Below are 16,669 nucleotides of genomic sequence, written 5' to 3' on the forward strand. Positions count from 1 at the left end.
ATATATCCCAGCAATATGTTTCTGTATCTGACATATCATTGCACCTCTACTATTGGAAAAGCTAGGGCACAAGAGGAAGAAGTCCGAAAGATTGCTCTATGCACCACTATACCACCATCACACAATGCAGTCAATGTGTGACAGCCGGCTTAATTGGATGCAAATATTATTACTTAATATTGTGTATTAAAAGATACAAGTATCAAATGAGATATGGACTTACATGTAATGCATCATTTGAGCTTTATGTATTCAATAGATAAATAAGGCAGACTGGCAATCTCAAAATGATAGTAAATATTATGAATTTAGATATATTTGATAATACAGCTTTAAAATGTATATTCTACAATTTCAAGTTTGAAAATAGGAAGGGGGTAAGTACTGCAAAATTGAACACCCTGCATCTATAACTTCAGCAAAATTCTCATGTGATAAGGAACAAACATTATATCTTTGCTGGTTAAAAATGTGAACAGGCCTTTGCTTTATTATACAATCGCAATGAATATTCAGCTTTGGAATTGTGTCAGAATGTTACTTAGGCCAAGGACAAGTTCACATTAGTTTTCCAGTATTGAACAATGAAAATGAGAACAGAGCAAATAGATAATCCTCCTATAATCTTCCTATTGTACATACATAAATAATAGAGCTTTCACAAGAATGTACCTTGTGAATGATATGGCAAACTGTTTCAGTTCTCAATGTACATTATGAAGAGGGAGCTATTGAACCAAAACGTACAGATGAGGGAATGGAAAAGAAAAGTTGGGTATGAAACAATGCCAGGCCAATGGAACACAAGTAATACAGGTAACTCTGCCCAGGTCAAATCTCTTGGGACCAGAAATATCTGTTCAACTCAGACAAAAGAGGTGTAAAACAATTTTTGATTAATCTGGTCCAAAAAAATTGCTTCAACTTTGGCGATTATTCAACTTATGGAAGGTCGACTAAGGCAGAGTTACCTGTATTAGATTTAGAAATCATCAAATTACTTGGAACAGTGAAAGACTTTCTATCAAACATTCTGTTCATCAGAAAGGCTGTATCATTCGATTTGAATGAAAGGGGTTTCTATGATGATAAAATGGTATACTGTCGGGCGAAACAAGTATTTCTATTCTGCAAACAAATTGTTTTGATTTTTAGGATGAGGACGTACTGAAAAGCATTGCATGAGGAATTAGATCAGTGTCATGTTGTTTCCAGCACAACAATGATTCAACCTGAAAACAGTAATAGAAACTGGATGACCTATGGAACTTGAGTTCACGCATGTGCAGATGGTTTGTCATCCATTAACAAAAGCATCCGTCACTCAATTCTAGATCTACATGTAGGTTCTAACATGTTCTAATTTCACTTCACCTCAGTTTTGGGTTACTTACCTAACATCTTGCCTGCGTGATCGAAACATATATCTTGAACTGAGTCTGTGTGACCTTTTAGTGTACGTTCAAAATCTCCGGACTCATAATCCCAGACCTGTACAGAACACAATGGAAGAAATCATAATGACCATGCCAAAAGCCCCTTCCCCTATTCCTCTCACAAGTTCATCAGGTCATACAGGAAAACTTAAATACAGAACTCTTCAAATTCCTTTGTTTTCTTTTAAATTCAATATTGGTTTAAAGCGACAACACTGTCAACTATGGATATGAAAGACTCAAAAAGCCCATTTAGACCAACTTGATCACCAGAATACATGTAATTTACGACAACTTGATCAGGCCCCAAAAGATCCGATAATCATTTTTGCATTGATACTGACCCAAAGCAGATCCTTTCAGGGTAAGTTCTCAAAGTTACAAGCATGCGCAGTATGGTGTAATTAGCAGGTGAGGCGCACAATTCAAAATCCCTAGCTCAGCAGATTACGTTGCCTATGCCCAACTACTTGCTGGGTTGAGAAAGCAATATGCTTTCACACTGGAAGCAAACCTGATATTTTCTGATCAGGATAGATCAGAGAACACCTGGCATTCTCGACCTTTGAGTTCTTCTGAATATAAAGCCGTTGTGAACATCAGTTCTGGGAACCCCACTGTTCTCTAATCAGATATATAATATTTGCACAGGTAAAGCAATAAAAATTGCATTTTGTGGAATCCACATCACATACCATAATATAGATGGGGAGGTGCTTACATGTGACTTTTAGTTGCATTTTATGATACACGAAATATGTATGGTACCACCATCCAAATCTCCCTACATTGTATGTTCATTAAACTGTTTAAACATTAATTCATCCTAAACAAGACTTTCTTTGAGAAAGATGAGCTATACAATCAAATTATTACCATTTGTTATCATCATATCTGGTGGGTTATTGGATTATGCATTTTCCAAGTAACTTTGCCATCCTACATGTACGCATGTCGACAATGCTCAACAGTCAATCAAAATCAAAGATTACATGAGAGTTACCATTGGAAAAGTAAGATTTATAAATACAACAGGGCCCTGGCTCAATAGACAAGCAGCTTACTTTGATGGTGGCGTCTTCTGACGATGACACCATGACATTATAGACGGGATGAAAGATGACTCTAGTAATAGGGCTACGATGACCGGTTAGTGCGTACTTCTCCGGGGGTCTAGGTATCCATTCTGTTGGTGACCGCTTCTCCCTGTTAGGACCGCCTGAACTGAATTCTCTTTCTGCCTCGTTAAGTTTCATTTCTAAGTCCATAACTTTCTTTTGTAATCTGATAACCGAAGTCCATTTCTTCTCCAAGAGACCATTGTATTTTCGTTCCAATTCGTCAGACTGTGTGATAGATGGGAAATGATATCAAATATCAAGATATCCAAGCAATATTGTTCATCTTGAAATAAACATTACAACAAATACTTTAAAAAAAATAATTATGAAGAAATATCAAATTTAGACTTGATAAAGTATGTGATGACAGAAAATGTTTCATTTTCTCAGCTATCAATATATTAACATTAAATGTACATCGGTCTAATTTAAACTTCATAGCATGAATTGGGAATTATTTTTTGCTAAGTGCTACATGGTATTACAAATAAGATGACGTAGATACAGTACCCATTAATGTTGGTTTCATGACCTGCTACCTACAGTACATGTATTAAAATAACCACTTACACATAAACGGACAAGTACATGTACATGTATGTATAAACTTAATAGATAAACAACTTCCTGCCTATAATGTACACAAGTGCATACATGTTGTGTGTAATATTCTTACATGAAAGAGCATTTTCAAAGGTCATATGTTTAAATCCTGCTTTAATTACTTTGTGATATTTTGGAAAATTAACAAATTTGAATTTTGAAATACTGAAACAGTTGACTCTGCCTATTGGGACCACAAAATTGTGCATGACTTTAATGGTCAAGTCCACCCCCAGAAAAATGTTGATTTTGATAAAAAAGAAAAATCAAACTAGTATAATGCTGAAAATTCCATCAAAATCGGAAGTAAAATGAGAAAGTTATGACAAATAAAGTTTCGCTTTTCACAAAACAGTTAAATGTACAACTCAGTGACATGCAAATTAGACAATCGATGTCCCTCACTACCGGTATTTCTTTGTTTTTTATTGTTTGAATTATACAATATTTCATTTTTCACAGATTTGACAATTAGGACCAACTTGACTGAACCATATAGTATTAAACAATGCTAATTCCACATATTTAGCAGGCCTTGTTCAGGGAGGAATTAATCTTTGTTTCACTTGACAATGAGGAGAAAATTATAAAATATAATATTTCATACAATAAAATGAAATGTATTAGTGAGTGGATGACATCATCAGTCTCCTCATTTGCATACCAAGTGCCGGCCGCACAGAAACGTGGTTAGCCTAACAGAGCGCTAACAGTAAGCCCAGTCACATCTTTCGAATTGTGAAGTCAAAACATTTATTTTAATGTGTAAGTAATGCATTGCAGCATCGCTGCCACAATAACCGGTTGTAACAGGGCATCTGTTAGCGCATTGTTAGCGCTAACAACGTTTCTGTGCTGTCGGTACAGGATGTGCATACACTGTAACTGTTTTGTAAAATAAAGCAAAATTTAATTTACAGTGTATGTCATAACTTTCTTATTTTACATCCGATTTTGATGAAATTTTCAGTGTTATGCTTGTTGAATTTTTCTATTTTTACTTGAATCAACTTTTTGTTGGGGTGGACTTGTCCTTTAATAACAAAATTTGATAATGTAAATAACACATGTTGCATATTCTTGGCCCCGTTGCATAACAGTCATTATTACAGTAACTTTGCCATCCAGTGGTAACTACCATGGAAACAGTGGTCAATAGCCAATCAAAATCAAGGATTCCAAGGAAGTTACCATAATGTTAACTTTTATGCAATGGGGCCCTGGTCTGAAATTTAAAAAAAATGCTTTGACTTTTTAAAATAATCATTCAACTTTGGAAGATCAGCTCAAGCAACATACATGTATATTGTGTTTGAACGCAATAAGACCTGATGGCTACATGTACATGCATGAAGAGCTTAACCTTCACATTTATCACATTGAGCATAAAATGCATACATTTTGTGACCAAGAATGAAACAGAAAGTGGTTTCTCCTCAAAGCAAGCAGGTACATACATGTACATGTAAGCCTACATGTAGGATTAATGGATAATTGATATACATGTACATATATACCAGCCTACATGTACAATACTGAATTACTTGCTCAGGAAGAATTAAATGAAATAATTTAAGTAGATAACAAAAGATCAGAGTAGGCCTACTTCAATTATGATCTGTATCTATCAACTATTAATTTTTATGATACACAAAGATTTTTCATTATTTTCTTTTATTGTTTATATATCAAATCATATTTAGATTTATTTTTTATATTGTGTCAACATATCATTTGATATTGAAATAAATAGAAAAAGCAAGAGAAACAGAATGAAAGAAGGAGAGAGAGAAATGAAATAAAAAGAGAGAAAGAGAAATAAAGTGTGAAGAGGACAGACATTAAGAATAATTTACATTCAATAATATATTTTGTATCAAGGAGTATAAACGAGTCATATTTCCCCAAATTATATCCAACCTCTATTTCTATCTCAGCATAAAGTGCATGTATTCTTTACATTTCATGTACATTTCGAGCAAGAAATTAAAAGCATCTCTTGAGACTTTTGAGGAACAAATCTTCCAATTAATGTAGTGATGAAAGGCAACGGATGCATTAAATACACAGGCGATGAGCAACATGGGAGAAGCAGTTGAGGGGGGCGGACACCACCAAGCAAAAACCACTCCACATCTTATGTAGAGAGCAAGGTTATTTACCCATCACATCAGAACGCTGCTTCCACGTCATCATCAGCATCACCTACATACACACTATCTCATACACAGGGAGCATTCTATGTACATGTATGATGCACACACTCTCACACACAACTCTCTCACTCCAGACATAAGGGAGGCCCTTATGAAGGATGCAGATAGATGCCGCTTAGCCCCCAATGCACATCAAATTGTGTGACTTCATGTACTCTTCATAATACGGGATACACACATGCTTTTTAGAGTTCATGTTTCTGTAGTCCCATGCTGCTTTCTGCTAAATTAGTTATCTGGTTATTCTATGATTCCCATCTTTAACTCTTTCAGTATTTTTCCAAGTTTGTTGTGTCTAATCTCATTCTTTCTTATCCTCTCATCCTGTCAAATTATTCTTTAAAATCCTGCATATGGTACGCAAAAAAAAAAAAAGATCGTAAGCACTAAGCTTTTTCTAGAAAATAAATTCTTTTTATTCTCCTCTCATTTCTGTTACTCTGAATATAGGCAAATTAATAAATTACCCTCTTAACCTTATTCTTCCAAGAATATTGAATTGCTTTATATCGAATTTACCAACCGTACAATGTATGTAGTTGTTTCATTTAAAGTCTGTTTTGAAAGCTTTTGTTAATGGTCAGTAATTTGAATTATACCCGAGTATCATCTACGGTAACATTCTAGTATTACAAAAGTAAGTGGTCAATGGATGTTTTTTTAGGACTTCATTAAAAATCATTGGCATTTTCAGCCCTTAGTCATTTGGCATCTAGCACCCTCTCTTGGCGAATATTTTATTTTTTGTTTGAAAATAGCACTTTGAGCACTCAACTTACAAATTATGTAATAATCGGATATTAGAAAACAACAAATAGGTTATATCCTGAAATTTTCAGCTCATTCCAAGCTTGAAAAGGGGTTCAAGAAAAACATGCATTTATTTTGATCGGGCAACCAATTAAAACAGATTTTGATGCAAAATAAATAAATTCATCCACTAAACACATTTCTTGGTATAACCTTCACATTATCTGTTTAATGTATTTTGTTGTTGTTATTTTACTCCATTCAAACTGTATTAGCATTTTATCCTTCATTTCAATTATTTTGCATCTCATTTAATCAGCTTTTCATTCTTGCAGTACTATTTTTCTTGCATAATTTTTTTTTAATTCGTGTAGGGAACAAATAAAGATACTTGCAAAAGTTATGTGGAACAAGTGGAGCACCTCTGGCAGTCTCGCTTGCATTACGCAATTCAATAAAGCAGCAGTGCTTGACTTTGAAAACGACTATAGAATAATTATTCACAAAAAGCAACAACATTCATATGATGATAAAATACTATGTCCATTGACCCTACAATGACATTTAACTTTAATTGTGTGACCTGAAACTCAGGCAGGCTGTTCTGTAATACTTGATTACCAGACCTGCCAACCTCTGGGAATGAAACAGTGTATTCTGTGATAAAAAAAAGTGTATTTTTCCCCAAAAAAGTGTATTTCATAATAAAATACGTGGCGCACTCACTCATCGCGGCGCTCAAGCTGCATGCAAGCTAAAATAGGCACTGCTCTTGCAGATGAAAAAAAAAAAAACATTTAAACATGTGTATATCTCACCCTGGTTTTAACAAAATGATTAAAAAAAAACAAGTTGCCTGAAATTACATTGATCAAATAACCATATTTGCGTAAGTTTTATGAAATAGAGACATATAGAGATGATTTTTCTCAATAAATTACGATTTTGTAAAAAAAAAAAAAAAAACGTACTAAATATAAATACGCCAAAAATGTACTGGTTGGCAGGTCTGGGTTACCCTTATGTCCAACTTTTATGAACTAGGTCCATAAATTTATGATGATATTTCAAAAACTTAACCTGTGGTTAAGATTTTGATGTTGATTCCCCCAACATGGGCTTGATCATATGACCTCAAACTCTGGCAGGATGTTCAGTACCCGTAATCATTATTATGTCCAAGTTTCATCAACTAGGCCCATATACATGTACATGTGCTTTCCAAGTTATGATGACATTTCAAAAACTTAGCCTTTAGTTAAGATTTGGTGTTGATGACGCCGCCTCCGCCGTCGGAAAAGTGGCGTCTACATGTACAGTCTCGCTCTGCTATGCAGGCGAGAAAAACCAGTTATCTTGAAATTTCCATCCCATTGCCAATTTCTAAAAGGATTTTAAAGACCATTCTCTTTTCAACGTTTGTTTAAACAGGGGTGTGAGTGGTCACAAATAAAAAAAGCTGAAAAAAGCTGAAGAGTGTTGAAAAAGTCTGAAATAGAAAGAGCTCCCATACTTTTTGTACAGAGGAAGGCCAAAAATAAGCTGAAATTAAGCTGAAAATCAAAACAAAAAAATCTGAAATCAGATAAAAATCTGAACTCTCACACCCCTGTTTAAAGCACTGAAGGAAATATATGTAATACAAATGGGCAAAACATGAGCAGATATTTTTTTGTACTCATCCATCAAAATTTATTTGGCCAAACCATAAAATGTGGTCACATTGTCCCCAATGATCATATTCTAGAAAAAGCAGTGATGAGAGAACACAGTTGAATTCATACAATATCATGATTATTCGCTCGATATGCCCAATCCTGGATTCGGGACTTGATGTGCCAACAGGTAAACCCATTGGGCATTGGGTTACAATTTGAAATGCACAAACGACTGCTTTTTCCTCCCTAAAGCATTTGTCCATATGGCAGGGAGGGCTCGTATACATACAGAGAACCTCAAAGTATAGTATGCATGCTCAATCACATGTACACACGTGGGTTGCTATTGTAACAGAATTGTTTAGAATAAAAGTCAGAAAATCTAAAAAGGAGAAAGTGGAGTACTTGAACTTTTCTTATTAATTTTTTTAAAAAGCACCTGAAAATGGTATTTATATGTTGATGGCAGGAAAATGGACAGAAATCTCATACACTGTACCTCCTTAATAAAATTTCATGTTAAGGACAAGTCCACCCAACAAAAAGTTGATTTGAATAAAAAGAGAAAAATTCATCAAGCATAACACTGAAAATTTCATCAAAATCGGATGTAAAAAAAGAAAGTTATGACATTTTAAATTTTCGCTTAATTTCACAAAACAGTTATATGCACATCCTGGTTGGCTTTGTATTTTATTATATGAAATATGAAATATTCAAATTTTCTCCTCATTGTCAAGTGATACAACGATTAATTCCTCCCTGAACATGTGGAATCAGCACTGTTTAATACTATATGGTTCAGTCAAGTTGGTCCTTATAGTCAAATCTATAAAAAATGAAATATTGTATAATTGAAACAATAAAAAACAAAAGAAATAGTGAGTGGTGGACGTCATCAACTGACTCGCCTAGTTGTGCATATCACTGTTTTGTGAAAAATAAGCGAAATTTTAAAATGTCATAACTTTCTTATTTTACATCCGATTTTGATGAAATTTTCAGCAATATGTTTGACTTTTCTCTATTTATTCTAGTCAGCATTCTCCTGGGGTGGACTTTAAAACAAAATGCATATTATACAGGTGGGAGGAAAAAAAGTAGTTTGAAACTCACCATATCAGCCTCTTTCTGGAATTCCATAAGGGCTTTTTCATAGCCATTTGAACGGAGATAATCTGCAATAGCTTTGTTTCTATGGGGAGAGAAAGATAAGAGAGGTGAGCATAGTAACAAGTGGAATGCCTCTGGCCGTCTCACCTGCATCACGCGATTCAATATAGCAGCAGTGCTGATTTTGAAAACTACTATAACTCGCACAAGATGTTCAGTGATACTTGGTTACTCTTATTTCCACGTTTTATGAACTAGACCAATACACTTATAGAGATATGATGGCAATTCAACAAATACCCCCAACGTGGCCAAAGTTCTTTGACCTTACATGACCTTTGACCTTGATCATGTGACCTGAAACTCGCACAGGATGTTCAGTGATACTTGATTACTATTATGTCCAAGTTTTATGAACTAGACCAACACACTTTCAAATTTATGGCTGTAATTCAACAAATACCCCAATTTGGCCAAAGTTCATTGACCCTAAATGACCTTTGACCTTGATCATGTGACCTGAAACTTGCACAGGATGTTCAGTAATACTTGATTACTATTATGTCCAAGTTTCATGAATCAGATCCATAAACTTTCAAAGTTATGATGGTAATTCAACAGATACCCCCAATTCGGCCAAAGTTCATTGACCCTAAATGACCTTTGACCTTGGTCATGTGACGTGAAACTCATGCAGGATGTTCAGTGATACTTGATTACTATTATGTCCAAGTTTCATGAATCAGATCCATAAACTTTCAAAGTTATGATGGTAATTCAACAGATACCCCCAATTCGGCCAAAGTTCATTGACCCTAAATGACCTTTGACCTTGGTCATGTGACGTGAAACTCATGCAGGATGTTCAGTGATACTTGATTAACCTTATGTATAAGTTTCATGAACTAGGTCCATATATTTTCTAAGTTATGATGACATTTCAAAAACTTAACCTTAGGTTAAGATTTTGATGTTGATTCCCCCAACATGGTCTAAGTTCATTGACCCTAAATGACCTTTGACCTTGGTCATGTGACATGAAACTCAGGCAGGATATTCAGTAATACTTGATTAACCTTATGGCCAAGTTTCATGAACTAGGTCCATATACTTTCTGAGTTATGCTGTCATTTCAAAAACTTAACCTCAGGTTAAGATTTGGTGTTGACGCCGCCGTCGCCGCCGCCGCCGCCGCCGCCGCCGCCGCCGTCGCCGTCGGAAAAGCGGCGCCTATAGTCTCACTCTGCTATGCAGGTGAGACAAAAACAGAAAATAGAAAGAACAAAATAATACATGGACACATTTGTAGTCACCACATTTAGACCATTTGACCATGGCACTTCCACAACAATTTATACATTCATGTACACTGCACAGTCTATTCATAATTTAATCTCTTCAATTGACACCAAGGATTTATAAATTATATGGCTACAGGTATTTAGTTTAAAAAAATAATTAGCACCTTATCAGTCCTCATATACAATGTTACAGAAATGTACATTTAACCTAAAGGCAAGGCTCCACAATAACTTTTTTTCTTGGTGGCCTGATCGGTCCACCAAAATCATCAATTTCACATTCTTGGTGGAATGCAAAGCAAATTTGGTGGCCCCAACACAAAGAAAACATTACAATTTATCAAAACTTTGGAAGCCCGACCGAGCCACCAAGTGTGGGCTATTACAAAATTTTGGTGGCCCAACTCTCATTTTTGGTTGCCCTGGGCCACCGGGCGACTGCTAATGTCGAGCCCTGCTAAAGGGGATGTACACCCAGGTGATTAAAAGCAGAAATAATATATATGTACATGTATATGTATTTAAAAGAAAAAGATCTGATGAAATTCCATCAAAGAATATCATTTTTTTAACAACTTCAAATTTGTGACATGATTTGACAATTGACATCATCATGTACATGTACGTGAGTATCTGGCCCATATGTCATGAAATGCAAAATAAAAATTCCCACTTTTTTGGTCCATGATTAATAAAAAATAAGAACATCTTCTATCAAAGAGAAGCGGGTGTCTGATGATGTATTGAACACCGCTTTCAATTTTTGTTTTATGTCAATCAACTTTAAAAATCTATCATTCTGTTATTCTTTGACAGATTTTCTCCAAACCATATACATGTAAGCATATATTTTTAATACAAACAAATTTTTGTCAGGGATAAGATAACTTCCCCTTAAAAAAAATAAACAGGTTTTCAATGATTCATTTGTGATTTTCCCGCTCCATACAGTACAATGATGTGATAAATAAAGAATTGTAAATATAAACCATTTAAAATACATATTTACACTTCTAACAAATGACATAATTTACATGTACATCAAACAATTTTCAATTCTATCATCTTGAAAAATTTACTAAAATCTAATACACAAAAACAATGGGACTTGTAATGATAAGGATCAAGTGCTTATCTTATCTAGATACATGTAATCAAGCTGTAAATATATTTTATACAAAGTATCAGTTATTAAAATGCACAGTAATCCGTCAATTAGAATAACACCATGTTCATAACTTCATATATTTACATATTGCACAGGAATGTACATGCACATGTAGATCTGCATAATGTATGCTCTGCTGAGGAATTCATTATGCTCAATATACATGTATGAGTCATCAAACATACAATAAACTTAGATGTACATGCACAAATATGTCATTACTCAAAATGTACTGCGTTACATATTATATGGGACCATGGAAATTAATTCAGGTAAAAAACTTATATGTTGCAGGTCTTGGTATGAGGAAAATTTCATTATTCTCCCTGGACAGTTACCTGTACACGTGTGTTTATTTGTTACTTTTTTTTTGTACGGTAAGCCTTTAATGAAGTAAGAGAGGATGTGCTACGAATGAGAGTGATGAGACAGTTACATACATGCATGGGACATTTTGTCTCCCACAATGCACACAATTTTGTTCCATGATTTTTAAAAATCAAAATGCATATAATTCATCATGATATGGTTTTTAATTTGTATTTCTTTTTTTTTTCTTTTTTTTTTACATTTCTCCATTTCTACAATTTTTCCTCAAGTTTTTCATTAATCAATATTTACTACAAATCAATCTAAGTTATCAACGGACAGATCGCAAATTGAACTCATGTGCATGCATCATTTGTATACTTACATGTATCTAATCATACTATCCCATACAACTATCATTATAAAGTAAATTACATTTATGAAACTATTGGGGATTATAAAATTAATTTCATGCTTACTAAATCAGAAATTCCTAGAGATGCAACAATAAAAGTGTTGAATTCTGGGAAATATCCTGAAATTTTTTAATATAGGATATTCATCCTTTGACAAGATCTTATTTGCCTATTCAATTTCCGGTACATGTACCGATGTACGTAGATAACACCATCCCCCCGAAAAAAAAAATGATTGGAAGTTCATTTCCCACTTATTTTGCTTTGATTTTGAATGATCTCTTTATAATTGTCCCAGTCCCGTACATAACACTAACGTGGCGTTGCAAGAAACGTGCAATTAAGTCAAATTTAGGTCACAACTCACAAAATCAATCAAAACTCGTGCAATTAATTGCATATCCACACTCAATAGCTGGTCTGCTTCTTGCAACTAGTAGTCAAAATAAATTTGGTATAGTTACAATTGATATCAAATGTATATTAGCAGCAGAAATTTGCGATTAATTGCAAATATATTCTTGCAACACCCATATGTTTACCAATTATGCAAATAAGGTGAAAAAAAATAGCATATATCTGTATACCATCAATTTTTTTTTCTTAATGAAACTTTAGAATTTAACATTTGGGCTCTCTTATCCCAACAAAGATTACAGTGTACTTCATGAAGTAGAGATGAAATATGAAATTTTTTTAGGGGGACTTTTTCTTGAACTTGCCCTTTAACAAGTTGAATGCTGAGCCAGTGAGCTGGTATTAGTCTAACACCTTAAATTATATTAAAGAAAGATCTTGATCAATCTGAAAATGACATTCGACCTTGACTTCCACTTTGTCTGAATCTTTCCGATATATATTTGACTATAAAATATACTACATGTACATACATGTACATGTAGCAAAAGACATTGCCGCTGGGAGTTAATCCTTGTATCTCGAAATTGAGGGAAGCTTAAAAAAAGAAAAGTAAAAAACTATGGAAATGGTAGCAATCTACCTCATATTGTCTGAAAACAGTCTCCTAATTCCTGAAGCGAACTCTTTCTAGGTTGTCACAACTTTAATAAAATCAGGCTTCTTCTGAGCTACTCTAAAAAATTTGTTTCATTTTGAGGTACATGTACAGGTACATGTACAAGGTTTTAATACCCCAGTGATGATGACATGATGTCATATACACTGTAGTCTCATTTCATAAGTAGCATAGTTTTTTCTACTTTCAACAAAGTTACCGTAATCCAAACGTTTAACAGCACACACACACAGAGCATGAGAGCAATTTAGCCCTTGACCCGGGGGGGGGGGGGGGGGGGGGCATTTCATAAACATTTCTCAAACAAGTTCTCAGATTTGACAATTTTATTTGAATTTGATTGGCTGAGAAGCATTTACTGTGGTAACTGTCGGATAAAATAGGACATGTCGGACGTTCCATCCGACAAGTCCTTTCACAAAACGCTCTCCTGGGGGGCGTTTCATGAAAGGACTTGTCGGACGTTTTATCCGACAGTTACCATAGTAACAGCACCTCTCAGCCAATCAACATCAGAGAAAGATGTTAGATCTTACAACTTGTCGGATGAAAATGTTGATGAAACACTCCCCTGATGTCTAACATAACAACAGCAATAGGCCTGGGACTTTCGGGTATTTTTGTCTTCGGGTACCAGCTGTAATTTTCTGGCGGGTACCCAGGTACCCAAAAATCATGTCGCATGAAATATGACTGGTGGAATGACCCCATAATTGGCTAGACGCTAATCTAACACTATTAAACCACAATATTTTTGTTCATTGAAAAGGTCATTTAGATCTAAATATAAAAAGTGAAGAAACTGCCGTGAAAATATTCTTTTATAGTTTAAACGAGCCGAAAAACAGTCACATTCTTGTAAAGCCGAGAAATTTCCTTTTCTTTTTATTTGATAATTTGTTCCTTCATTGGCACCGTAAGGTCTCAAACTCTCAACCGCAGACATGCTAATTGTCTTTGCTGCACAAAATTCTATGTTTCTGTCTTTTAGGTACTGATATTTGATCAAATATCAGGGATATTTGTAAGCTTAGATATTTGTTGTTATATAAAGGGATACTCAAATAACATTTTTCAATTATGCAATTGCCTAATTTGGATGTCGCTAAGAGTAACGTCCACGTCCAGACGGAAGGGGTAACGTGTCTTACACTACGCAATACAAATCAAATACAGGTACGTTATACTGCTAAGCAATTTTTGGGTATCGTGTATTAATTTTTCTACCCGGGTACCCGACGCTTCCGGGTGGGACCCGGGTTTTAGTCCCAGGCCTAAAAAGCAATTTACATGTAACATTGATATCAATACAAAAGGTGATTTATACGGAATTAAAGTAGGAAAAGAAGGCCCTTGTTCAAAAATAAAGTCTATCTCTTCTTCTCATGATACTTACAGCTCTTCTCTCTGTCTTTGTGAGAGCACCATGGTGACTCTGTGGTCGAAGGCTGCTATAAGCAGCTCACTGTGAGAATCAAGTCCTCCTCCTACTCCTCCTCTATAAAACCATCAGAGTGATCTTGATTGGAAATCCACTCTTTATTTTCCTCTTCCTTTTGAATAAGTCTTGAGAATTTCAGTCTATTATTCCACGATAACCACTCGATAGCTTCTTCCACATACCCTACCTCCGTTCCATCTCACTTCAACCTGTGGGTAAAAAATAAAAATAAAATATTTAGCCTAGCACTACAGGTAGAACCCCAATATATAATTTTCAATAAAATGATTACCCTATGGGTAACCTAAACCCTCTTGTGAAACATTTTTTTCCATCCTATGAATTTGTGTGTCGTCTGCGACCCGATAAAATTTAATGCCAATATTGAGGCATACAGAACATCTTACTGCGTAAAATTCTAAATCATCGTAGGGATAACCATACAGCGTGTCCCCAAAAATGTCCCTCTGATTATATACGGCTGAATTAATTAAAAATTGAAAATTATTCAAATCAAATGTATGGTAATAGGAAACTCATCTCAAGTCCTTACTTCTACATGTATATCTCGCTTCAGCAGTTTTGAATACACAGTCTATTATGTAACAATGGTGCTTTTCAGCCCATTCCAAGTTCGCATACATACAGCACTGCTACCACTGCTGGTTCTGCACTGCCTAGCATATCAACCCCCTTTGATCATTCAGAATCTGATCAGGGAATTCCCTGAGCTGACCAGGAAATCTCCATGATCTAGCCAGGCTCATCAAATTACAACCTTGTGCAGGTTAAGAAGGGCGACAAGAGTACTTGACAATTAATTGTGTTTGATAATGTATTTCATGCCTAATTCCAACAATAATGCATTCTTGATTTAATTCTTTTTTATCATTAAAACAATGAATTCACTGTACCTTTTTGAATTAAAAAAAAAAATATTTTCACAAGTAATGTTCGCTTTCACAAGGTGTGATACACTTGTGGTTTGCTCTTCATCATAGTTCAGCTTATTGTAATTATCCGTCATTCATATCCATCCATGATTATCCAATATTCACAATTTCCTTCAAGTTGGTGCACTGATCGCCTATCAATCATAAAAACTTCTTTTTTGATGGTTATTACCCTTCTGCACATGCTCAAGTTTATGATTTGATGAGCCAGGATTGATCAGGAAAATGTCCCTGCTCAAATCCTGGATAGTATTTAAGTGGAGGTTAACATGTTAAAGACAATGCAGAAATACAGCAGTGTTGCAAACTTGGAATGGCCTGAAATGCACTACTGTTGTGTAACAGTGTATGTATTCAAAACCGCTGAAGCGAGACCAATGACATTTTCAAGAAGTTAGATTATGAAATAAGCTTTCTACTCATGTACCTTTGATTAAAAATACTACATTTTGGAATTACTTCAGCCCTATGTCAGAGGGACATTTTTTGGGGGGACGTGCTGTACTTAAATCTGTGATCATGCTACAAGGGACAGTGATTTTTTGAAAATTGCCTTTTGAAACGGAAAGTGGCTTTTCAAATTGAAAATCACAGAAAACATATCTTTACTCAAAATGCATAGAACAGCAACAGAAATTACTCCAAAATCTCAACAAAATACAAATACTAACTGGCCACAAAACACGATCTCACTTCGCTACAATCATGACAATCCACACATCGTGACTGCACTTGACTCCATCACTTGATCATACATCAAAAATACATTGTACAAGCGGGTCAAACGCAAGCCCAAGCTGAAATAAGCGACCAAACATTGTTTGATTATAACCAACGTACGTAGTAGGCAGCAACACACGTTCGTGTTGCTACCCTCTAGTTCGGTGATGTAACAGCACGAACGTGGTACTCCTCAAATACAAAATGGCAGATAGGCAATAGTCGTCGACTGCTCAAAACGATGTCCAAAAATCCCCACATTATCAATAAAATTTCATTCAACCCTTAAATAATGCTAATAATGTGAAAGGTTAGGATGTATTCATATTAAATGTGTTTCTTAAAATTGTTTTGTGTTTGTATAGATCAGATTAGAGTGGATTCCAAAGCGTTGTTAGTGGCGGATACAAATTCTGACCAGCCCGAGT

General features: G+C 35.0%; 1 protein-coding gene across 2 annotated transcripts in view; it reads right to left on the bottom strand.

The window, feature by feature from the left end:
* Positions 1–16,669, bottom strand: part of LOC129254681 (lissencephaly-1 homolog) — a 36,344-nt gene that overhangs the window by 17,799 nt on the left and 1,876 nt on the right. For both annotated transcript variants that reach the window (XM_064111420.1, XM_064111417.1), the window contains exons 2-5: positions 14,524–14,777; positions 8,901–8,979; positions 2,501–2,782; positions 1,395–1,491 (exon numbers count right to left, since the gene is read on the bottom strand). In XM_064111420.1, the coding sequence (XP_063967490.1) occupies positions 1,395–1,491; positions 2,501–2,782; positions 8,901–8,979; positions 14,524–14,555 (490 nt within the window). In that variant the 5' untranslated portion in view covers positions 14,556–14,777. The remainder of the gene's footprint in view (positions 1–1,394; positions 1,492–2,500; positions 2,783–8,900; positions 8,980–14,523; positions 14,778–16,669) is intronic.

The sequence above is a fragment of the Lytechinus pictus genome, chromosome 2, assembly GCF_037042905.1.
Source record: "Lytechinus pictus isolate F3 Inbred chromosome 2, Lp3.0, whole genome shotgun sequence".
Lineage (NCBI taxonomy): Eukaryota > Metazoa > Echinodermata > Echinoidea > Temnopleuroida > Toxopneustidae > Lytechinus > Lytechinus pictus.